General features: G+C 42.9%; 1 protein-coding gene across 1 annotated transcript; it reads right to left on the bottom strand.

The window, feature by feature from the left end:
• Nucleotides 1-25,145, bottom strand: slc7a10b (solute carrier family 7 member 10b; the record flags this gene model as incomplete). Its single annotated transcript, XM_080737269.1, has 11 exons — nucleotides 1-137; nucleotides 1,327-1,504; nucleotides 3,430-3,579; nucleotides 4,867-4,963; nucleotides 5,867-5,970; nucleotides 7,912-8,035; nucleotides 8,817-8,970; nucleotides 10,162-10,287; nucleotides 13,310-13,461; nucleotides 14,378-14,582; nucleotides 24,938-25,145. The coding sequence occupies 11 exons, from the start codon at nucleotides 25,143-25,145 to the stop codon at nucleotides 1-3; spliced, it is 1,635 nt and encodes a 544-aa protein (XP_080593395.1).
• Between the last annotated feature and the right edge of the window lie 1,805 nt (nucleotides 25,146-26,950).

Raw genomic sequence — 26,950 nt, 5'->3', positions numbered from 1 at the left:
TTAGGAGTTGGCTGACATACTGCTGCTCCTCCTGCCTGAGGGCTTGTCGCTCTGTTCTGAGGGAGGGTTCATCTCTATGGGGTCCACCTGAGGGAACACCACGAAACACAGCCGCTGGCCCACGTACGTCGCCCACTCTGTGGAGGAGACAGCATTATGGTGGTCAGTGGCTGGGCTGTCACCATTTTACATGACAATTAATTGTCACTCAAATAATTGCGATTAACGATTTAATTGTGTTTTTGTCGTTGACAATTACATTTCTGTTTGGCTTGTAGGCTTGCAAGTTGCACATGGCAGATATGACACATAACCTAAATATACAAAGAAATGAAGGACATATTTGACAACTTTACACTTTAAAAAGAACATTGATAGTAGAAATAGTCGATCTACAAGCTTGTAAATCTGCTATTTCCACTATTTTTTAAATGTTTGAACATATATAAACATTTTTTCAACATGTAAACGATTATGACGATTATAACAAAATAATTGCAATTATGTCAATTAATTGCCACTAGACGATTATGTAATAATTGTGACAGCCCTAGTCAGTGGCAGGGACGTGCTAAGCATGTTAGGGGGCAGGGTCTGAAATTACTAAAAGGGGGGCTTTGATACATCGAAGGTCAAACAAGAAGTAGATTTAGATCCTTTTGTGCAATGCCATTTTCAACACATTTGCACATCCTGGTATATTGCCATCCTTAAAAAGAAGCTACAGTCCTTGCAATATAAATCTAGCCTGATTTCAGACTCTGCGCTGGAACTTGAGTCTGACATTGTCCCATTGACAAGAGATTTCAAAGGGGAGGGGATTTGAAATTTGAAATTCCAAATCACAAGAGATCTGGTGGGAGGGGTTGTGTTTGACTTGTGTGTACACAAAAACATTCCCCCCTCCCCTCTATGACAGGCATCAAACAGGTTGTTGTCTTTGATGCTTTCATTGATTAGAGAGATCACTAACGAGGTGTGCACAATCCCCTTTGAAGTTCAAAGGGAGCAATTAAGAGCTCTGGCTGAGCTCCCCCTCCCTCCACTGTTTCTGTTGTTTTTTTTGCCTGGAGCCAGGCAAATATAAATCCGTTATTTGATCCTTAAACGCCACCCCAGAACATGAATGTGGATTCTAAGCCTATAGAAACTAAAGCCTTTGTCTTACTTTGGAAGGCTAGCATGCTAAATAGAAGGTAGTTTTTTTGCATTAATAGAAAATAAATGAAAATAGTATCAATCTATCAATCACTATTTATCAATGCATGAATGAATCAATCGCTAGCACTGCATCAGACAGGGAGGGAAGGAAGGAGGAACACTCACCAATGAAGTCATAGATGCACTTTGGCTTGCTTTTCCAGCGCACTCCCAGGAAGTAGACGGGCACGCCGGTGAGCATGATGACCAGCCCCACGCCACACACCAGAGGCTCAGAGTGGAGGCTGAAGGCCAGCATCAGAGCCCAGAACAGCAGGTAGCACACTGGAACCAGCAGGTTGACCTGAAGGAGGGACATTAGATCAGAACAACAGGTAGCACACTGGAACCAGCAGGTTGACCTGGAGGTGGGACAGTAGATCAGAACAACAGGTAGCACACTGGAACCAGCAGCTTAACAACAGGTAGCACACTGGAACCAGCAGTTTAACAACAGGTAGCACACTGGAACCAGCAGCTTAACAACAGGTAGCACACTGGAACCAGCAGGTTGACCTGGAGGAGGGACATTAGATCAGTACAACAGGTAGCACACTGGAACCAGCAGCTTAACAACAGGTAGCACACTGGAACCAGCAGCTTAACAACAGGTAGCACACTGGAACCAGCAGGTTGACCTGGAGGTGGGACAGTAGATCAGAACAACAGGTAGCACACTGGAACCAGCAGCTTAACAACAGGTAGCACACTGGAACCAGCAGGTTAACAACAGGTAGCACACTGGAACCAGCAGCTTAACAACAGGTAGCACACTGGAACCAGCATGTTAACAACAGGTAGCACACTGGAACCAGCAGGTTGACCTGGAGGTGGGGGGACATTAGATCAGAACAACAGGTAGCACACTGGAACCAGCAGCTTAACAACAGGTAGCACACTGGAACCAGCAGGTTAACAACAGGTAGCACACTGGAACCAGCAGGTTGACCTGGAGGTGGGGGGACATTAGATCAGAACAACAGGTAGCACACTGGAACCAGCAGCTTAACAACAGGTAGCACACTGGAACCAGCAGCTTAACAACAGGTAGCACACTGGAACCAGCAGCTTAACAACAGGTAGCACACTGGAACCAGCAGCTTAACAACAGGTAACACACTGGAACCAGCAGGTTGACCTGGAGGTGGGACAGTAGATCAGAACAACAGGTAGCACACTGGAACCAGCAGGTTGACCTGGAGGTGGGGGGGGGGGGGACATTAGATCAGTGCTTCTCAAACCTTTTCATGTCAACCCCAAATGTATGTATTTGGCTGGCCAGGGACCCCAAGAAGAGAAGAGAAGAGAAGAGAAGAGAAGAGAAGAGAAGAGAAGAGGAAAAAAAAGTGTGAAGAGAGCGGTGCCTTTTATGAGTTCATATCATTAAGCGTTCAGCAAAGCTTGGCCAAGTGTGGGATATACATACATACATACATACATACATACATACAGACAGACAGACAGACAGACAGACAGACAGACAGACAGACAGACAGAGCCAGGTAGGAGTGGATAGCACTGCTCAAAAATAGATTCCAAATTCTCCAAACATGTGTCGTCTTTGATAGCATGCGATTTTTTTGACTATTTTTAATAGCCAACATATAAATGATAAAGTGGTTATAATGATTGTGACGCTATGTTAACTACTTTTGCTGGGGACCGCAAAGCTTGGCCTACATCTGACCTACTTCTGGCCTAAATCTTGGCATAAAGCGCTCAAAGTTTGTTGTACGCCCAGGTTCACATTGGCCAAGCTTTGCGGGGCGCTTAATGAAACTCATAAATGATGATGTCACTGGTAGGTCTGCATGGGCCTTTCTTCAATGGCAACGTTGAATGTAAAGAGGGGTGTTGAGTAGGCTACCTTAAAGGAGTAGTTCACCTTTTTGACTTGTTTTCTATAGATTAGTCACACCATGGAGACTTGAGTTCAATAATATTTTTTCTTATTTGTCGCATTCCTAAGACAATAATTTGATTGCAATAAATGTACCCCCATTGATTCCGGATGGGGACCCAAATGCATTTGGATCCCCATCTGGAACCAGTGGGAGTACATTTACTATAGTTTGTCTCAGGAATGTGACAAATACAAAAAAAATATTATTGAACTATTATTGAATTACGAAGTCTCCATGGCGTGACTAATCTATCGAAAAAAAAAAGTCATTTTGGGGGTGAACTACTCCTTTAATAGGCCTGTAGAGGTTGAGTAGGCTGCAGTACCTTAATGGGCCTGTAGAGGTTGGGTTTCTTCCAGCGGTAGTACAGCAGGCCAGCGATGGTCACCCCGTAGGACAGGTAGTTGATGAAGGACACGTAGTTGATCAGGTTGTGTGTTTCTCCAATGCACAGGATGACAACTGTGGCAGTGCACTGAAGGACACAACGACACACACACACACACACACACGCACACGCACACACACACACACACACACACACACACACACACACACACACACACACACACACACACCAGTGGTGGAATAAGTATTCATATCAGGGACGTGCAGAGAATGTTAGAGAGGCAGGGGCTGACATTTCGAAAAGGTCCTTTTGGTGAAAATATATTTTCAATATTTTCAGACCTCCAAGCTAGAGCTTGGAGGTCGGCTATTTTCGGTGCATAATACCACACCGAAGTAAGCATAATCAATTTCTTTCACCTTAGTAAAAACTGCATTCATGGTCTGGAGAGGGCACTTTTTGACAGACGGATAAAAGGGCAGATTCATATTATTTACTTAAGTAAAAGTATCAATACTGCAATGTAGAAAAATAAAAAGTTCGGAACACAACATTTACTTGGGTAAAAGTACAAAAGCATTGGCAGATCTCAAAGCTCACAATGCGTCGCATCATGACGCATTGTGAGCTTGCAGGTCGACTATTTTCAAATGGCCGAAATGTATATAGGGCTGAAGTTGTTAATGTACTGTATGTTCTGTAATAAGGATCAAACTACAACAAACTAGTAACTAAAGTGTTTAAATAATTGTAATGGAGGAAAAGTTTGCCTCTGAGATGTAGTGGAGTAGAAGTAAAAGTACTGAAAATTGGATAGCCTACTCAAGTAAGAATACCTCAGAATTGTACTTAACACATCTGGTGCCAACCCCGAGTTTCCAGAGTTTGAAAAGGTACCACCCCTGTGCCAACCCCGAGTTTCCCGAGTTTGGGCCGTTTTTGAAGAAAAAATAAATAAATATATATATATATATATATATATATATATATATATATTTTTTTTTTGGACCTCCAGAAATGTATTAGGCATGATTGCGATCGCGAAATTGCATGTTTAACCCCATACCAACCCATTCTTTCAAACACGGCAGCCATGTTTGTTTACATCTGAAGAAAACATAATGGCTGATAAATCATGAATGCCTGAACGGATTTCCAAGCGGATTTTTTTGTTTGAAAGCTGTGAACAGTGTGCACACACGTGGTGCATCATCTAGGCATGGGTGTGCACTATAAATTACATGGAAGTCTATGGAGACCATGGCATCGCGGGACATTGAAGAGAAAAAATCCCTGCAACTTAGGTGTTAATTAAGTACAGTATTTCACAATTACATTCAGGACTTATTTTTCATTGTCGTTGTTTACTGGAAAAAGCCCATTAAAGTAACAGAAAAAAATAAAGAAACGTACGCAGACTAGAAGGGCAGGGATGGGGGTGCAGTTCTTGAAGTGGATCATGGCCAGGAGACTTGGTAGATGTCCCTCTCTAGCTCCAGAAAAACATAACCTGCACACACACACACACACACGTGTGCCCACGCACACACACACACGCGCGCGCACGCACGCACGCACACGCACACACCGTATTGTAACCCATGCAACATTTATATAGTGTGTCTGTCCACCACCATTATTTTTCAGGAAATGGAAAAAGAAATTAAAAAAAATCCAATGTAGTTATTATTTAGTCATAAGCTCTTAATCCTTTTCATTGGTACCCACAGATAAAACCCACAGACAAACTTGGCCAATAGTGAAAATAGCAGCTCTAAAGCTCACCACGTGTCACATCGCGAAGCGCTGTGAACTTGTAGATCAGCTATCTTCGCAAATTTTGCGTGACATTCCTGTGAGACCATTTAGGGGCCTAAAAAGCTGAAATAACGGTTTCTACCCGACAGGCGTTTCCATAAAGCCTTTTAATGCGCATTAAGGCTTTTGCGCATAAATCTTTTTATGGAAACACTTCAAAATTCGAATAAACTTTCATTATTCGCAAAAACATTTATGCGCTTGGGAGGAGGTGGATTTTGAGGCTTTATCGGAAAAACTAAATGCGCATTAGTGAATGGAAACGGGTCAGCCAATAGATGTGAATAAATTATGAACTCTGGTCGATCGTCCTCCAAGTTAACACTTTCCCCTGCTGCTAAATGTCCATTGTATTAGCATTAGCCCACAAAACAAACCGTCTGTACTCTGTGTGTAAATTCCTCCCGTTTTCACAACGTGCCAGCTCAGCTGTAGCTCTTTACAGACTGTTGTGCAAAGATGATGAACAAGATATTTACAGGGGTGCCCTGAGCCAGCAATGTTTGAGACTAGACTAACCCATGTAAAATGAATATAGTTTATACTTTAATTCTAATCCAGGTGGACATGGGGCAGCAGACAGGAACAAGCTGACCTTGAGGATGTGAACAGATATCCGTTGATCCCTCCAAACGTAGACAAGGCCACGGAGATGGGCATGATCACAGAGAACACACCCAGGAGCTTCTCTCCAAACGTCTGTGGACAGATCAAACAACACCTTTCTTTAGGGCCTCACTATGCAACCTGTTTTAAATGAATACAATAAACAAATACATTTGTCTGATCTGCATGATAGAGTATGTTAGAACGATATAGCTGGTTGTATTTTGTCTCCCTGCTCTTCTATTGAGACATTTAGATCACTGGTTCTCAACCTGTGGGTCAGGACCCCCAGGGAGGTCCCCAAAGTATTTTGGGGGGGTCCCCAGATGATTAACTTAATGTGCAACATTGTTTTCTCACTCAACAGTAAACAAACCAACATACAGTTTAAGGGTATCTGCATGTTGCTAAAGTGTCACTTTAAGGACTTGTTGATACCTCTTAAATGACAAATTAAACATTGGCCAAAATGTCAAATATTAGAGGCAAAAATAGTGAAAATAGCAGTTGCGAGGCGTTGTGAGCATGTAGATCTGCTATTTTCACAATAGAACTGTGTTAAACAAAATGTAATGCCTCAACTCTTAGTGCTCGTCAAGGTGGGGGGTCCCCAGTTCAAATATGATTATTTTGGGGGTCACGGCCTGAAAAGGTTGAGAACCACTGATTTAGATGGTGTCAAAGGTCATGTCTCACCTATAGACAGGATCTGACATGAATTTTGACCTCATGGTCAAGATTCAATTCATCCGCTGAGCAAGCAGGCCGGCTCTATTAGCTCAATGGTAAAAATGCCAGGTTCAAAATAAATGTTGTTATTATGTCCAGTGGTCCCAGTATTGTTTCCTTGATGATCAATATTGCAATGATGATCAAGTCCAGAATGCAAAATGTACTTGGCATTAAAATATACAAAATGTTTGAACATAGTAGAAATACAAGCTCACAATGCGTTGCGATGTGACACGTTGTGAGCTTGTAGATCGGCTATTTTCAAATAGCCTAGGTATAAAATAGGGCTAGGGGATAGTGGATTAATGTATGTTATATAATATAATCATTTATATCAGCAAAGTAACCAGTAACTAATGTTTTCAAATAAATGTAGAGGAGTGGAGTAAAAGAGACAATATTTGGATCCGAGATGTAGTGGAGTAGAAGTAAAAGTATTGGAAATTGTAAGTAAAGTACAAAATTGTACCTAAGTATAGTACTTAAAGGGGGCGTGACACAGCCAAAACAGCTAATTATGGCTATCAAATTAGCATTTTTTTTTTATGATGTCATGTACCCCCATGTTAAATTATCCAATCAAATTATGCTGCCGACACGCCCATACAGCTACAGTAGCTGTATGGGCGTGTCGGCAGAATAGGCTGTTGATTGTACTGCATACTTTGAGCTCCACCCCCTTTCCAAACCGTTTCAACAAAGACCATGTGACCTACTGTACCATAATGTTAAATTTCGGCCGGTGTCACCACTCCTTTAAGTAAATCTACTCTACTAGTACAGTCCATTACTCACAGAGGTCCTTTGCCTCGCTGGGGAATAAAAAACACTACATTTCCCATCAAGCTTAGCGGCCGAACCTCATTCAGATCGTTGTCTCTGTGCTCCATTCTCTAAACTGTGCCAGACGCCTGATAGCGATAGACGATCCATTGTAATCCATGTTTTTGACTAGGCTGCTGCTTCGGTTGCACTTCACATGTGTGCCCGTCATTCACGCCGATGTGCGCCGGTAAGTTCAATGCATTTACCGTAATAGTGGCGTGGTTTTGTATTGACAATGGAACATTTCTAGTCCTCGATTATAATACGAGTATACAACCCCATATTTCGAGGATGTGTTTTATAGAATAAAATGTCATCCTATATTCGGGCCAATATGGTACTTTACACCACTGCGCGCGCGCGCACACACACACACACACACACACACACACACACACACACACACACACACACACACACACACACACACACACACACACACACAGAGTTTTCTGTGCTCATAGGTGATGAACTCACGACAGCCACAGCATTGGAGGAGAGCAGCTCTTCGGGGGACATGGAGGAGAAGTAGGCGATGTTGGTGAGCGTGTAAACGAAGGTCACCAGAGGGATGGAGATGTAGATGGCACGAGGAAGGTTCCTGCACAGGACAACATGACACCATCAAACTGACCAATTTTTTTTTTTATAATGACCACCGACCCGTTTATTATCCCTTACATACAGTAATGGAGGTCGCCTGGGTAGGTACAGTACAGGCCCCAGATTCAAAGCGGTTAAAAACCGTGACACATGGGCTGCATAGATATAGTGACCTAATGGTTATATGGGATGATAGTAGTTTCAGTTTCCTTTCATTTAGTTACTTACATTTACGTGCCTAAGGCTGCATAAGGCTGTTAAAAATAATCAGGTTTGCTCTTTTTACCCATGTATCATCACATAGACATTAAGATAGTAGAGTGTATGACGCCACCATCATCCATTATCCCATTGCTATCTTATGTGCATTACCAGTAAGACGCCTCAGGGCGACAAGCGCGCCATTTCTTGGCCATCTGGCCAAAGGGATTTGGTTCCCCTGGCATCACAGGGATCGCAATATCTCCATATATGGGCATAAAAGGGGTTTGTTCCCCTGGCATCACAGGGATCTCCATATATGGCAATAAAGGGGACTTGGTTCCCATGACATCACAGTGATGTCAGAGCGTGATGTCAGATAACAATATTTGTATAAATATGCCTGTATTTTCTGTGTAACTCTCATGGAATAAAGCCATTATAAGTTTTACAACTGTGTTTTCTCCTCTAATTTGGCGCCGGCGAACTTCATATTTTACAAGAGATGCAGTTGGGTTTAACCCACCATAGTTTTAAAGCTATCATGGGTGCATGTAGTTGTGAAGGCAGAAGCTCACCGGCGGGGATCCACCACTTCTTCGGTCACGTAGTTGAGGAAGTTCCATCCACTGAAGGCGAAGGAGGCCTGCAGGAAGGCCAGAGCGATCTGACCCACCGACGGAGTGGTGCTGAACTTGAACGCCACCTGAGGAGTGAGCCCTTCATAGTGTCCTGGAGGCACGTCCAGGGGCGTCACAAAGGGGGGGAAAGTGGGACTGAGTTACAAAGGCACGAGGTGGAGGGGCCTTAATTATTTTATACTTTGGCTATTGAAAAATACACAGCGTGGCACGAGTGGCACGCTGCAAGTTTGTAGATCTGCTATTTTTAAAAATCGTGAACATGTGAGCAAATCTTTGAATATATGTATTTTTTAAGCGAACATTTGTATGTCAAATTTTGCTTCTGGGGGGTCCCTGGAACTAAATATTTAGAGATGGGGGTTCGTGGCCAAATACATATCATCTTGGGGCTCCTTCACATGAAAGAGTTTGAGCATCACTGACATAGAAACATGGGTTTTTCAAAAAACCTTGCACACATTTTCATGATTTTTCAAAAATAGCAGATCTACAAGCTCGCAGCGCGGCACTTTTAACCCTTTCAGTGCCCAGAATCACCACTAGAGGGCGCCCAATGGCCATAGAATCCACCATAGACATACGCTGTATATACACAAGCCGTGCGCAGCCATGATGCGCCTGAACACTTTCCTTTGTGCATGAACAGGAACAGGATGAAGTTAGCTTGAAGTTAGCTATTGGCTACCAAGCATTTTAGAAGCCCTATTTTCGGCGATTTAGCCGTGATTAAACATTGCACACCTCATGGATATGCATGGAACAGAGAAAATGAGCTCTAAAGATCCTGGATTGCATTGGAGTGGATGGCAAATATCGGCGGTGCGACGCTCTCGCGGGCCGTGTAAACAGATGACGGCCGGCGGCCCGGCTCGAAAATATAGCCCGGTGCTTCGGTAAGGCCTCTGGAAATTTTCTTTTTTTAAAAAAAAAAGCCGAACTAGTTCGGGATTGGCACCCCAAACGTTAATAAGGTCCAAATTATCCCGGACTAGTTCGGGATAGGCACAATAAGAGTTAATGCGTCACTCTTAGACTCTGCGTGGTGGGCAGGTAATTTACCCCACTCAGGCGCCTACATAAGCCAGTTATAACAGGTAGATATTAAGGACACTAGCCAATATAAAATATACACATATAGTGCATATAGGAAATACGTGAACTGAATCAAGACAGATGAACTGAATCATGATAGATGAATTGCACTGGTTTTAGACCCTCGGAGCTGAGCTCCAAGAGTTCCTAGGTATTGGTGCAAATGGCAAATCAAGTCTAGTCTCACCATTGGAGATCTGGATCAAACCCACTACTATGATGAGGCACAGGGCCAGCAGCTTTCCCACCGTGAAGATATCCTGGATCCTGGTGGCCAACCGCACACTGGAGCAGTTCACCCAGGTCAGGAACACTGAGGAGGAAAGACACTTCTCAGTCATTGAAATGTCAGAAACAATGAAGTATTAGACTACTACAGAACTAGTAGATGTACATACCGTAGATGTAAAGGTTACAGAGCTTTGTTACAGGTCTGAAAGTGCCTTAACTATGAACACTGTTTAGTATAGGAAGACAAAAACAGGCCCTTATATTACCAGTAAGACGCCTAAGGGCAAAAAGTGAGGTCACACCATCTGTCTGGCCATATATGGATTCTGTTAGTGTGGTTCTCCTAACAGGGCATCATCTGGGATACAATCCCTTTTATGCCCATATAAGGAGATCCCTAACAGAATCCCTTTTATGCCCATATATGGAGATCCCTGCTCTGAGTATCTGACATCACTGTGATGTCACCTGTTCATGCCCACAACTTTCTGACATCACTATGATCTCACCTGTGATGTCAGAGTGATGTGTCAGGGGAACCACAGTGTCAGGTGTTACCCGTCCGGGCGGGCGGACGGACGGATACGGTCAAGCTGTGACGGTTCTGATAGTAAACTGTTAATAACAATTAATAATATAACCATATAGAAGTCATGTACTGTAGGTCCTGTTAAGTCTTTGTTTAATCCCTGTCTTTCTAGACACCATCATTTACACTTGTTTTTGGGAGCCGGAGACTTCCACCACGTGAAGAAAACGTGAGCTTTGTCTGGGCCCCTTCAGGGACCTGCCTGCCTGTCTTCAGAGCGCGTTGTTCCCCCCCACGCATCGGAAACGGTTTGTTTGGGCCGGCTGACAGCTCCGCTTTTGTGTGGAGAGAAAGCCAGGCCACCATGAGAGTCAGAGGCAAGCCAGTGACGCTGATGGATGACCAGCTCTGCCCTCCCCTCATTCTGCCCGTTGCCACATTCCTGCGTGCCATGGAAACTGCCCCGGTGGCTGCCGCCCCATGGCAGCAGCAGCAGCAGCAGCAGCAGCACCAGATCCCCTGGCACCACGTGGCACAGCCATGTGCGCTAATTGACTCTCACTGTGTTATGCTGCCCTTCAAAACACTGGCAGCTACAAAAGATACAAAAAACTACAACGCGACGCAGTATATCTGTCAACGCTTCTTCCTACCTCGAGGAGTGAGCCCCTCCCCACACAACCACTCGGCTTGCAAACCTCCGCTCTACAAGCACTAACCTCTTGGGTAACGGAGTAACCTAACGCTTACTTAGTTACTTTTTCCAAAATAATGGCGTTACTTTGTTACATTTAAGTCTTAAATGTATTAGGTCTTACATTTTAAGACCTAATACTTCCATGTTCTTTCTGTTGCCACCAGTGTTGCGTTGGTGAATTTATCTCCGGTGGGACGCTATTTAAAGAACGTCACGCGCATGCCTACACTACAGGTCACACAATGGACCATTTGATATGCATCTAGGCTCATTCCTGTGTTCATTCACACTGGGGTGACACCCGGCAGTCGGCAGCCTTTGTTAACTTTGTTGAGGTGTGAAATTGAGGGTGGTTTTTAATCGATGGATGCGCATGCACGTGATCCTGAAAAATCTTTTTTACAGTGGTGTGATGGATTTTATGCAAATGCTTATTGTACGGTTACGGTAGCACTCTGAGATCTAGCAAATGTAAAGTGCATTATAAATAAAGTCCATTGTTATTATTATTATATTTATATGTCAGAGTTGTTGAAGTGATCAAGCATGCGTCTAACGAGCGAGAAAAATAAGAAAGAAACATAAAGCCTGGGGTTGAAGCGAACATGGAAGTTGCTGGTGTGGAGAGTGAAGGTGAGCGACTGAGCGGTGTCGTAGATTAGAGATTATCATGATTGATTATGTGTGACGTTATAGAGTAGATCATGTATTCATTGATTATATTAATATCTAGGTCTTTATGATGATGCTAATACTTGACAGTTAGGAGTCGAGAGGCCTTCAGTAGGCCTCAGTAACTATTGTTTTGGTAAAGCCTATCTTGTTATGGTACGCCTCGCCCCAGAGGCCTTGAAGCCACACAGTAAACTCTAGTGTCTGACCATTCTTCTGGGTATAACTACCTTACCACTGCCCAGAGTGTTAATTGTACTTCTGTCCATGATATCATGTTACATAAACTTGACCACACCACCACCTAATATAATTGTCTCCTAATTTTCTCATGATTATTGATTGATCTGATTTCCACCACAGTTAGGACATGGTTAAACAACACTGGATCGAGGTGTTGTAGCTTTACAGCTGCAGCATCTGTTTGTGCATCTATTGAAGAAGACTCCACCATTATATAAGCACATACATTTTTCAACAGTAGTCCTTTTCACAACAGTCACATTCAACTTTTCTTCATTGAGCTTGAAAAAGATCACACGACCGAAATGTTGCTCCATTAATAAACTTCTCTGGAACCTACAAGCGGCAGTGTGCGAGTTAATCTGTCTTCTCGTCAGATCTCTCTTCCTTCCTGTTTCTTCATTGAATTTATGCCCTACTTAGTCTTTGTCGCATAATAGCTGATTAAATGAATCCCATATTCTTTGAAAGACAATCAATCGTCAACAAAAATTGTGACAAGCCCTAGGAGGAGAATGTTACAACTCATAATAAAATAACTGTTGGAGGCAGAGCATTCACACATCGTGCCCCCTTGCTTTGGAATGCTCTCCCCCGAGCTGTCAGAGATGCCGACACTCAGGCCATTTTTAAATCTAGGCTGAAAACCCATCTTTTTACTTTGCATTACGGTTCTCCCTAGTTGTACTCAATGTGAGTTGACCACTATCCTGGTCCTCCTTACTAATCTGCACAGTTTTGCATGGTTAGTATCTGACCTTGCATGCTAGCACATTTTATTGTATTGTCTTTGTTGTTTTGCTACTAATGCTTTTGCTGTATCATTGTTTTTATATTGATGTTTTTGCTGTATGACTGTTTTTAATGACTTGTTGTATTGTTGTGAAGTGCACAGAGACCCCTTGGGGTGATGATTGCACTATAAATAAAAATAAACTGAAACTGAGATCCAGACACACTCACACAGGCAGGTGGTGGACAGCATGCGCGTGGCCATGTAGGGAGGCACACAGTTGGGGAAGACGGGCTGCAGCACGTAGTTGGAGAAGGTGAGGGCGATGACGGCCAGCGTGGTCGGGTACATGATGAGCACCGCACTCCACAGCAGCAGGAAACTACGGGCGGGGACACACAGTCACATCCATGTAGAAACCTCTTATCTCCATGTTGTAACCTCTTGTGTTTTGTTTAGCCCCGTAAATTAATGCCCCTACTTGATCATAGAGCAAACAGCAAAAAGCAAAAGCACGTAGCAGATCTACAAGCTCAAAACGTGTCGCAAAGCGCCACGCTTAGAGCGTGTAGATCTGCTACATTTGCCGCTTTTGAATCTGAATCCTGAAATGTAACAGTTTTGGACGTTTCCACCCGATAGAGACAATATGTAATTAAACAATGTTTAAAAAATATTGATCATCGATAAGTAATAAAATCATAGATTAGAGTGCGCTCCAACCGAATTGTAACATTATACATGTTGAGCCACGCGATTACATACAAAGACAAATATAAAGACATGTGCAGCATGAATGCAAATGTGGGCAAGGTTTCAGCCTGTACCGAAAATTTACACTTGTAGATCAGCTATTTCAGAGTTTTCCAGAAGAGAGCCATTTAGAGGGCCATATTATTTTACTCTCTGTGTACAGGAGGACTCACTTCTCACTGAACATCCTACTATGAATGCCCAAATTATCTGTGAACACACGTACACACATGTGTGCGTGCGTGTCAGAGTGTCGAGAACGGCCTAACCGATCGACTTCAAACATATCACTGTGGACCCCAGGGAAGTACCAAGTGGCGAATCAGATGGATCGGTGGTTGTCCAAAAATATTGAAGTACAGAGATCTCATAGGCATAAAATGGACAGACAGAATTCCCAATGTGAATCAAAAATACCAGATTTACAAGCTCAGAGCGTGCCGCAAACTTGTACATCTGCACCTTAAAAGAAAAAAATAAAACATTGAAAGTGTAAGAACGACTGTTTCAGTAGGCATTTGCAGAATGAATTCTTACTTACTTACCCCACCAGACCACCAAATATCTGAGTGACGTAGGAGTAGTCCCCTCCGGACTTGGGGATGGTGACGCCCAGTTCAGCGTAGCATAGGGAGCCCAGGGCAGCGATGCAGCCGCCCATCACCCACACTATCAGTGCTATGCCCACGGAGCCGGAGTGCTCCAACACCCCCTTGGGAGAGATGAAGATCCCTGAACCGATGATGTTGCCTGGAAGCAATCACAAGAAAGTTAGAACATCGCTGTCTGGGCAGAAACCTTTCATCTCCGTATTCTAACTTGTTGTGTTTTTTTCCCCCCTAAATCAGGGGTCTTCAATGTTTTCAGGCCAAGGACCCCTTAGCTGAGAGAGAGATGAAGCAGGGACCCCCTCTACATATTGTATAAATGTGTGATGACGCAGATTTTAATCAATTTCATAGATAGATTCATAGACTTGTTTGACAGCACTGTTGTCAGTCTATGTTGGATTTGTGTTAATGTGTTAATCTTTTCTTCCGATCGTCGATACTTAGTAAACTTGACCTTTCACTCTGTGAATGCTGTGCGCTTTTTTACCTTTACACAAAACCTATTTGCCTAAAATAGCCAATCTACAAGCTCCCAACCGAGAGCTTGTAGATCGGCTATTTTGTAATTCTCAGAATAGGGATGCAATAACAATAACAATTCTACGGTGGATTTTTATGAAACAAACACTTTGCAGATAGTAAGAGGATAAGGCAAGCTTTCCATAGAGCCGCAATATGGGTGAGTTTGATGTTGTTTAATACAATCAGAAAGCAAAAAAACATTTTGATGCATTGGCTGCCTATGGGAGGTATTGCAACCCTAGATTCATCCGATTATAAAAAAATCTAGTGTTGCAATTAGCGGCTAATCTTGGCACAAAGCGCTCAAAGTTTGCCCAGGGTCACATTGGCCAAGCTTCATACATACGTAGCCACTCACTTTACACTAAGTGTGATTTTTTTGTATTTGTATTCAAAATGTACTTGAGTAAAAGTACAAAAGTATTGGTATCAAAATAGCCTATACTTAAGTAGTCATTGTGCAGAATGTCCCATTTCAAGTTCTCTAATGAAAATAGCAGATCTAAGAGTTCACAATGCATCGCGACGAATTGTGAGCTTGTAGATCGGCTATTTTCATAAGGCCGAAATGTATACAGGGCTGAAGTTTTTAATGTAGGCTTTGTAATAATGATCAAAATCTACAAATTATAGTAACTAAAGTTTTACATCTAATAAATGTAGTGGAGTAAAAGTATTGGAAATTGGAAATACTCAAATAACGTACAAATGCCTCCAAATTTTACTTACAGCTAAGTACAGTACTTAAGTAAATGTAATTAGTTACTTTACACCAGTGATTCTCAACCTGTGGGTCGGGACCCAGGGGGGTCCCAAAATTATTTTGGGAGGTCCCCAGCTGATTAACTTAATGTGCAACACTGTTTTCTCACTCAACAGTAAAACAAACCATCATAAAGTTTAAGTGTAGACGGTATCTGCACATGTCTAAAGTGACAATTTAGCCAAATCGTCAAATATTAGAGGCAGACATTGTGAAAGTAGCCGATCTACACGCTCACAACGCCTCGCAAGTTATACAAAATATAATGCCTCAACTCTTCGCGGCCTGAAATGGTTGAGAACCACTGCTTTACACCACTGATCTGTGACATGAAGAAGTTTGAGAAGTGTACTGCCACAAGCAGGGGCGTCAATTGGGTATGGCAGGAGTATGCAGCTGCCATACCCTGTGTCCAGGGGGGAAAATAAGTTACTTTTAAATATAAATCCATGAATGTCTCTTTGTCTATCTGTCTATCTTTGTCTATTATGTTGTTAAATTACAGTGAAATAACTACAAATGCAAAAATGTACAAAATGTTCACTTTAACAAGGTATTATAATTATATTCTCCACACTTGTATTCTCCCCATCTTGACAAAATGGTATATTCCCAGGTTCTGCAGGTCAGCTGCACAGATGCAATGCACTATTGTTAATTGTGGCACGTTTACTAACATGTTAAGTTTAGCTGCACTTGAACAACCGTTCCAGGCTGCCATATCCAGCCTGAGAAACCATAGAAACCTGTGTAAAAAACTGACAAAACTATTTTTTCTTTCAGACATGGTGAAAATAGCCTATCTACATGCTCACAACGCCTCGCAGCTCGAGGCGTTGTGAGCATGTAGATCTACTATTTTCACAATAGAACCTTGTTGTACAAAATGTAATGCCTCTTTTCCATGAGGACTCCCATCTTTGCTATACCCTACTTTTTCTGAACTGACGCCACTGGCCACAAGGCCAGGGCAGGGTGTGTAGCCTACATGGCAGCCCAGGGTAGCGGCAGGGCAGTCCTTCTCTCAACACATTCAGGCTCCAACGCTCAGAGTAGCACAGCAGAAGGCAGCCAAGTGGCACAGACCTTGATTACATAACTGGACATCAATTATTTACTCTGAGCCATCCTGGGATAGGAGGCTGTATGGGGGCCGCGAGAATTCAACTGCATAGCTTAGAGACTCCCCTTCTGTTGCAGCATTATTTCTACAGCTCTTTTCTCTCTGGTTCCTGCATAGTATTCTTCTAAAAGCGACAGCAAACAGTTTGCTGATCATCTGATTGTTTTTTTATAGGCTCGTGTGGAATATCAGTTGAGGTTTCAAATCACAATCTCCTCTCTCATAAACAGTGGTGGACAAAATAAGTATTCAACTCCAGTACTCCAGAGTATAAGTATAGATACTCCTGGTCAAATATGACTCAACTAAGAGTGAAAGTTGACCTGTCAGATTTGTACTTGAGCTGCTGTTTTCATAGTTTCATAGTTGTAATTTATATGCTATTATTACTAGTTTCAGAAAAAACACCTTTTCCCTGTGACATTCCCAAAATAAGGATAATTATTATATAGCAAATGTTTATAATTATTATAATAACTAGAAGCTGGGCCGCCCGAAGTCGGCGACCCGGCCAACTCGGAACAATGTAAATAGGGAACGAATGCCCCGCCCTTTAATGCAAACCCCATTATACCTGTTTTCATAGGACCCGTTTTGACCATCTGTTTGCCTGTGTCCATTTATGCCCATATATGGAGATATCTGTATCTGTCTGTCTGTCGCCGTCCATTTTATGTCCATATATGGAGATCACTGCAGTTATAGATCTGGGTCCATTTTATGCCCATATATGCCCATATATGGAGATATCTGTCTATCTGCGTCCATTTCATGCCCATATATGGAGATCTCTGTATCTGTCTGTCTCTGTCCCTTTTATGCCCGTATATGGAGATCTTTGTGATTCTGCGTCCATTGTATGCCCATATATGCCATATATGGAGATATCTGTTTATCTGCGTCCATTTTATGCCCATATATGAGATCTCTGACGCTTTTTCAAACAGATGGTCAAAACGGGTCCTATGACAACAGGTATAATGGGGTTTGCAATGCATTAAAGGGGGAACCGGCACTGTGTCTGCAACACAGTCGGAGGCACAGACAGATACAGATCTCCATAATGGGCATAAAGGGACACAGACAAACAGATGGAGGAGGAGACAAACTTAATGCAAACCCCATTATACCTGTTGTCATAGGACCCGTTTTGACCATCTGTTTGCCTGCATCCATTTTATGCCCATATATGGAGATCTACAGACACAGTGCCAGTTCCGGAAAATCCTGATGTCAGACATCAGAATCCGAACCTTTCGTGCTGGTTCCAGAAAATCGTGTATCGGGTCGAGGCCGAGCACTGCACTACCTGCTGCGGTGGGGAACGCGCGTGCCGAATTTGAAATAGGGAATGTATGCCCCACCCTTTAATGCAAACCCCATGAATGCCCCACCCTTTAATGCAAACCCCAATATACCTGTTGTCATAGGACCCGTTTTGACCATCTGTTTGTCTTTGTCCACTTATGCCCATATATGAAGATCTCTGCACACACAGTACCGGTTGCGGAAAACTCTGATGTCAGACATCAGCTCCGCATACGGGCATTCATTTTATTCCCATATATGGAGAACACGCGTGCCGGTGGGACGAACGGTTCTCGAGATACGCGGATTACATACATACATACACACTCACAGAGATTTTTTGTTGACTCATGTGGCGTACATGATGTCAGAGCCTTTTATGAAGTGATGTCACAATGAGTCAGCGCTTGCGCCGATTTCCTCCTGAACAATCAGCCCGTATAAGGAGATTCCGAACGTTTCGCGCTGGTTCGGGAAAACCGAATCTGAAGCCGGTGGGACGAACGGTTCTCGAGATACGCGGATTACAGACAGACAGACAGACACACACACACACACGCAGACAGAGACTTCTCGCATTTATAGATAGATGATTTTAATTGCGACCGTCAGGGAGCAGTTTACTATGAAAACCTCCACCGGCCGTCCATCCCTCCGTCACACGTCACACGTCACACCTTTGCCCTGCTCATATCTCCGCATCAGTATGACATCACACCACATGTGTACACAAACCTTTGTGTACGTTGCTGTGGCAACAGTCTGTTGTTGCTGGTTTGTTAGTGTACGTTAGCAACCACCTTAGCAACCATGGTTTTACCCTAGCAACCAACTGTTTACCCTAGCAACCAACTGTTTACCATAGCAACCATGTTTTTTTACCCTAGCAACCAACTGTTTACCATAGCAACCAGATACGCAGAGCAGGGATCTCTATATATGGGCATAAACAGGTGACATCACACTGATGTCAGATACTCAGAGCAGGGATTTTTCCATAATATATGGGCATAAAAGGGATTCTGTTAGGGATCTCCATATATGGGCATAAAAGGGATTCTGTTAGGGATCTCCATATATGGGCATACAAGGGATTCTGTTAGGGATCTCCATATATGGGCATAAAAGGGATTCTGTTAGGGATCTCCATATATGGGCATAAAAGGGATTATGTTAGGGATCTCCATATATGGGCATAAAAGGGATTCTGTTAGGGATCTCCATATATGGGCATAAAAGGGATTCTGTTAGGGATCTCCATATATGGGCATTAAAGGGATTCTGTTAGCTGTTAGTGATCTCCATATATGGGCATAAAAGGGATGCTGTTAGGGATCTCCATAAGGGATTCTGTTAGGGATCTCCATATATGGGCATGAAAGGGATTCTGTTAGGGATCTCCATATATGGGCATAAAAGGGATTGTATCTCAGATGATGCCCTGTTAGGAGATCCACACTAACAGAATCCATATATGGTCCTATACCGACAGCTGCTATAAGCCAACCCTGGCGATAAGGTCTGAGTCTAAGAAATGCTTCTTTCCTGGCAAGAATTGCCCCTTTATACTGTAGGGCTCGTTTGTGTATTGTATGACATCACGCCACATCATCGGCTGAGGACTGTGTGATGTCATCATATCTCCATATATGGAGACATAAGTTGCTCATGCCCAAATATGGGCTGGTGAGGTCAGACTTAGTGTGATGCGTAGGTTATCTCCATATATGGAGATTCAACTTCAATGAGTAACCATGGCAAACTGTCAACTGCCCGTATGTCTTGATAATTGGTAAAACAAACTTTTGGCCTATTTGTGGAGATAAGCGACCAACGGTCGCTTATCTCCCGATTAGGGAGTCTTACTGGTACGTGATCAAGTATTATTTCTAATTGATTTGATAAATACACCCATCCTTCAGTGTGACATGCCTAAGTGTATGTGTCCGTGGAAAAGACCTGCTCTTGTCCGTGGCAAATCTTTAGATTTTCAGTTTTTAGAACTTTTTACACACCATTATAAAGTTCTTACTTATTTTGATCTTAACACTTTGAGTGCCAGCCCCCCCTGCCCCCCGTCCCTTACCAGTGCCACCATTAGGTCCCATTCATTTCTGCCCCAATTCCAGGGAATAAATTGGAAATGATCCGATATTCACATCGGAACAAAAATGGGAGGTTTGGTAAAAGAGGATTTTTTTTTTTACCCAAAAAATTTTGGAGTGATTTCGGTGAGCGGTTTTGGAGCTCGAGAGTGCGCACTGCGCAAACCAGTCAATAACCTCAGAAATCTAGATTCTGAGATATTTGAGTTCAAAGAAAAAAAACTTTAGGAAGCCATAGCAACAAATTGGTAAATGGTAACGGAACACAAGTACCCTTGACAGAAAGAATGACATGCCTACTTTCATTATGTGCAAAAAAAGTTTAAAAAATATTGTACCATCGTCTAGTTTCAAGGGGGCAAAGTGAAAAAGTATGAAATGACTCAGAAGGTAGAAATTGCCTTACATTTTGATAGAACTATGCACTGTGAATTCACTGTGTTTTTACCTGGTCTAGAAGGTCAGGAAGACAAAAAGTCAGAAAAGCGATGTCAACCTTTTATTTTATGGCAACATCGAACCCTAACCCTGGTGAGTACCTCACACATCCAGCATGAACATATTTATGTTCAACAATATTTACAAATATTTCCCAAAAAAAAGAAATCACAAATATGACTTCACAAAAATAAAATATAACTGGATAAAAGTAAAATAAAATAAATGTGCAGCAAGTAAAGAATAAATAAAATAATATAAAAGTCAGTACTGTACTGTACTGTATTCTCAAAAAAAGGCATTCAACAAGCCAACATTCAGGAGTCAAAGGCACCACAAATAAAGGTCAAAGATGGTACTGTTCACCGTGTGTGTGTGTGTGTGTGTGTGTGTGTGTGTGTGTGTGTGTGTGTGTTTGTGTGTGTGTGTGTGCGCCTCAGGTACCTCAAAATGGCCTGGTACCTGTTTCTTGCCATTGTTCTGGGAAAGTACGGCATGCAATGACAGGGTTTTTTGACCAGTGCATGGCAATCTCCGCCTTGTGAACGATAGCTGTGAGGAAGAGAAGTCCCAGAAAGTTCTTCAGCTCCCCTAGAGTGACATTGGTCCAGGCAGCGAACCTACAGTGTGTATGACCTATGCCTGACTCCTCCGCTCTCGCTATCTCAGCCATCATACTGTCCTCTCCATCCTTCCTCCATCCAGTCAGACTCCACGGGCCCTGTATATGATAGAAATAAATAAAAAATACTAAATGATCGTGCTTCTGTATAATTTGTATGTTCTTTAGCAAAGGCTGTCGCACAAAAGTAGTGAAAACAGCAGATCTACAAGCACATAACGCCTCGCGGTGCGAGGCGTTGTGTGCTTGTAGATTGCACATACAGTATGAAACAGAGCCGATACCTTTATGTAGGAAAATAATGCTGCTATGTGTACCCTGTATATATATAAAATGTCACAATGCGACATAGCTCTGTAAAATGAACAATGCTGTACCCCCTCCAACTGTATATATGTTCCCCATTTTCAACTGGTTTTTATATTGTATTTGTTATACTTGCTTTGGCAATGTAAACATATGTTTTCTCATGCCAATAAAGCTCCTTTGAATTGAATTGAATTGTATAATGTGCACCCAAAAAAATGCACAAAAAAAAAAAAAAAACAATAGCAGGTCAGGCTTATTGATTGATTGAAGAATGTATTAGAAAGAGGTGGTAAAAAAAAAGAACCTAGCCCCACCCTACCCTCCCCTTCTTTGTATATACTGTTTGTTTAGACTTACTGTCTTTTTTTGTTTTTCTTTACATATCTACTGCATAGTACTGTGTTCTATCTGTCTGTCATTCAATGTTATATGAGATACTTCAATGGTTTCCACTTTCCAGTGGAAATAAGCTTAGTCTTTTCATGGATCTCCTTTTAGTAGACCTTGTACCAGTGAACCGTACCGTCATGAAACTGTACCTTTTCCTATGCAAACTTCTAATAAAGTCTTCAATCAATCAATCAAAGTAGGCTACAGATGCATGGCTCATTTCAACAGGAACCACACTTTATGCAGCTCATACAGTGGTGTGTTCTAGACTCATATTTTATTGTTAGTTACTAGTTAGTGCCTAAAAAGGAGATCGGCTGTTGTTGTAGATCGGCTGTTTTCACTAGTCTAAATAATTTCAAATGATAAATGCAAAACGAGCGGTTTTGGACATAAAAAGTTTTCACTCCCTCCATCACGGAGGTATAGAGGCCGACGCCGAGCGGCGCCATGCCCAGGAGGGTCTCCCAAATCGGGCTTGAGTTGTGGAGGGTGGTCGCTAGTGCTTTGGAGGTTCCAGGGCGAGCGCCCCCACCCCGGGGCTCGCGATCAAACCTTTTGGGAACCACTGTTCTATACTAGGCTGTGATGTGATGTCCTTGGCTCATTATCGCCAAAATAAACAATGTTCTACTTCTAACGTGAGTGGCACGTAGTATGCAGTGAAGAATATAGCCTAAAATCAGCGTTTCTGAATGTCGACTTTACAATGAAATGGATGCTTCTCTCGTTTGGGTCGGGACCCATTTGTGAGTCGCGGAGACAGTTTTATGGTTTATGGGCCATATATTTCATACATTTTGATACATTATACAGCACTTATCTCATATAACATTGAAAGACAGACGTATAACAAAGTGAAACGTAGAGAACATACCGCAGCACAGCTCAGCAGGGCGCGGGGAGAAACCGTAGCAATCGGTGGTCTGTCCCTGGCAGCATGCATGCCTCGCCGTAGAAGGAGCCCTTCTGGCCGCCAGAACCAAAATCGAGGCCGTGGATGTACCAGCGGAGGTCCTCGCTGATGAACCGATCGCCCGTAGAAGGAGCTCTTCTGGCCGCCAGAACCAAAATCGAGGCCGTGGATGTACCCGCGGAGGTCCTCGCTGATGAACCGATCGCCCGTAGAAGGAGCTCTTCTGGCCGCCAGAACCAAAATCGAGGCCGTGGATGTTCCAGCCGAGGCCTTCGCTGATGAACCGATCGCCCGTAGGAGCTTTTCTGGCCGCCAGAACCAAAATCGAGGCCGTGGCCCGTGGGTGTAGCAGCCGAGTACCTCCGTGATATCTCTATCTCTCTAAATAATACTAAATCTAATGATTTTATAACTAATTCTAGCTCATTCTCTCAATATATCTCTCTCTCCCTCTGATTGCTGTGTGTCCGGTACGGTAAAAGTCACTGAACTCTTTGAGACTCTTGTTTCTGGGGGGAACCGGCCAACCAGCATGCTTGAATTTGGTCACATAAGTGTGACCAAATGCAGTGTGATGTCATGCAGGGGCGTCAATTGGGTATGGCAGGGGTATGCAGCTGCCATACCTTGACAGGGGGAAATAATAAAAATGTACTTTTCATCGTGCCTGTTGCTAAGGTATGGCAACATGACTGGTGTCTTCACCAGACACCAGTCATGTTGCCATACCTTAGCTTGTTCTGAACTGACGCCACTGAATTGTCATGCATGACGACCGTCCCATCGTCCAAAAGGGCTGTATCTTGGTTACCGCATAGATCCAACACTGTACTACTGTAATATGAAAAAAAAGCATCTGGCGTCATATGACGCCAATATTATTTTCTGGCATCATTGCCAAGGTCGTGTCGGACGTCATATGACGCCCTGGCACTGAAAGTGTTAAGACACAATTACTGAATGTCAAGTCTCCAGTTTCTTCAGAATATGTATGACACTGATTTACTACGACACTATGACATATTAGGAGTACAACTAGTGGTTCTCAAATGTTGTATTTGCAAGGACCCCCACAACTCTGAGAGTGTACAAATGCAAAAATGCAAAATTGACAAAAATGCCCAATGACCCCTGAATCAACTAGTGGTGGAAAGTAACTACAAACATTTACTCAAGCACTGCTGTACTTAGGGTTAGTTACACCTGATGGGTCCCCGACCCCCAGCTTGAGAACCACTGCTTTAGCTACTGTGTCACTGCCATCCTGATCCATTCTGCCTCAGTAAACAATCAGCTTCTGCTTGACAAGCTGATGTGCTTCTTGACGAGGTATTTTGGCCACGTAAGCAGTGAAGAGAGACTGATGTCTGCACTGCTCTGCAGCCCTCAATTCATCCAAATTATCCTCTGTATAATCCTGACATATTTAGAGGGACTCCCCTGGGGTTTGAATTATTTCAAAATGTGTTATTGTGCTATTATAATTTAGACTATTATTATTATTATTATTATTCTATTAAAATCGACAACAGGCTACAAAAAAGAGAGAAAATAAAATAGAGGTAGCCTATAGGGCCTACATCTTTTCACAATTTGGCTAACAGGTGCAAAATATAAGAGCAGGCCTATAAGATATAATGAAAGGGGCTTTGCATAAGTTTAGTAGCCTACACATAAACCAAACTGCTGTTTTCAAAGCACTCACATCTTTGGCCAAATATGTTTCAAACTGTTATTATAGGCATATAGGCTAATTCTGTCAAAATCCACAACAGGGTAGCCTATAGGCCTACTAGACTAAAAATAGAGAGCCTATGCAACCTAACCCTACAACTTTCGACAGTTAACAGGTGCGAAATAAGAGCAAGATCATCATGTAGCCTAATAGTGAAAATGGGTTTTGCAAAGTTTCAGCACACACACGCACGCGCGCACACACACACACACACACAACAAATACCAAACAGTTATTCCAAAGATGCACTCATATCTTCTTACCTATGATAATGGTGCAAGCACTTAGAAGTCCTATTTCTTTCTTCAGAGTGACTCTCTCCGGGACGTGCGGGAGCCTGGTGGTGCTATTATTATTACTAGGGGTCCCACCATCCTCTTTACTGGGGGGCTTCATCATCTGGGCTCGATGGGAGCAAACTGAGCTGGCGTTCGTTGTGTGATGGTTTATCTTCCTCTGTCCTCCATCCATGTCCGCCACCATAGCATCCACGGTCCCAGCAGGCTCCTGCCAGGCGCTACCAGAGTACAGGATCTCCTTCTCTTCTCTTCTCTTCAAACTCAACTAGATCGGTGGGACGTTCGTGAACGAATCGAGTCTTTTGAACGGCTCTTTGCAATGAACGATGCATGGGATCCGGTTCGCAGTAGAGAGGGAGCCGTTCATTTCTAAATGAACAGTTGTGGAAAATTCTTTAAACTTCATGCAAAAGTATCAATACTGCTATGAATGTAGAAATACTCTGCCACAAGTAGAAGTTTGGAATTGAAATGTAGGGTCTACTTGAGTAAAGGTAGCCTACAAAAGTTAGGCTATTGGTATCAAAATGCACTTAAACTATCAATAGTAGAAAGTACTCATTATGCACAAAGTCCCATTTCACAAGTTTTCCAATGAATAAAGTGTAGGAAAAAAGAAGAAAAAAAAACCCCATTTGAAAATAGCCGATCTACAAGCTCACAATGTGCATTGTGAGCTTGTAGATCGAGCTTGATTTCAAATGGCCTAAATGTATAGGCTATATGGCCGAAAGGTAGCCTATATAGGATTTAAGTGATTTGTAATTATAATCAAAATGACAAAATCTACAAAGTGACAAGTAACTAAAATGAGTCTTTTGAACGGCTCTTTGAAAGGAACGGATCCCAGAGAATCCGGCTCACTTCAAGGAGTCATAAATCCCATCTCTACTCTCTCCTCTTCTCTTCAACTCAACTCCACACACACGGCATTGATGACAGAGTGAATAGGCAGCGCATGCGCAACAATCTGTCGCTGTCCAGGGTAGAATGCTAACGACCTGCCCCCCATACCCCCCCCCCCCCCCCCCACCTAGAGCTCCGCCGTACCACGGTGTCGCGTGTGCACTGTGCATAGGCATAGCTGTGTTTATCCAGCGAGCACGTGGACTAAAGTAGCTTATTAAGCACTAATGCATATGGGGGGGGGGGGGGGGTGATTATAAAAGGGACTAGCCTAGAGCAAAGGGTCTTCAACGTTTTCACGTCAAGGACCCCTTAGTTGAGAGACAGAGAGATCAAGCAGGGACCCCCACAACCTGTTCATAGATTCCATATAGTTTCATCATTTGGCAGCACAATCATCAGTGTATTTTGGATTCATGTCAATTTGTGTTTTCAGAAATTTAACCACTTGAACCGTCAATACTTAATAAACTTGACCTTTCACTCTGTGCTTAGTCTGCTCTTTTTCCCCTCTACACCAAAGCTCTTTGCCGAAAATAGCCGATCTACAAGCTCACAACGCCTCGCGCGTGTGAGCTTGTAGATCTTCTATTTTTGGCTAAAGTTCTCTGAATATAGACTAGGGTTCAAATCATTAATATAAAACATTAAAAAAACTTTCTATCACTCAAAGATTTGGAGGACCCCCTGTTGAAGACCCCTGGCCTAGAGAGTATAGTCGTTCTACAACTTTTTTTAAGGACCTCCCTCCATAATAGTAAAGTGTACAAATGGTGCCAAATGGAAGAGTTCAAGGGGTCAAAGTTGGGTCACACCCTGAGAACTGATCTCAACTTTTATTTCTCTCTCACACACACACACACACACACACACACACACACACACACACACACACACACTCTCTAGGCCCCAAAGTTGATTTTAACAAACAAATACAACTCACACACATTTACATAATCTCTCGATATCTCAATTCGTGCAAGTGGCAAAACTCAGGCTAATTCTATTCAAGCATCTTCATACAAAGTGGATCTAAAATGATCCCCTGATCATGTTAGACTGATGGTTCTC

The sequence above is a fragment of the Nannobrachium achirus genome (assembly GCF_963921795.1).
Source record: "Nannobrachium achirus genome assembly, chromosome: 11".
Lineage (NCBI taxonomy): Eukaryota > Metazoa > Chordata > Actinopteri > Myctophiformes > Myctophidae > Nannobrachium > Nannobrachium achirus.
The sequence above is the reverse complement of the archived record's forward strand: the minus strand, read 5'-3'. Positions and strand labels throughout refer to the sequence as shown.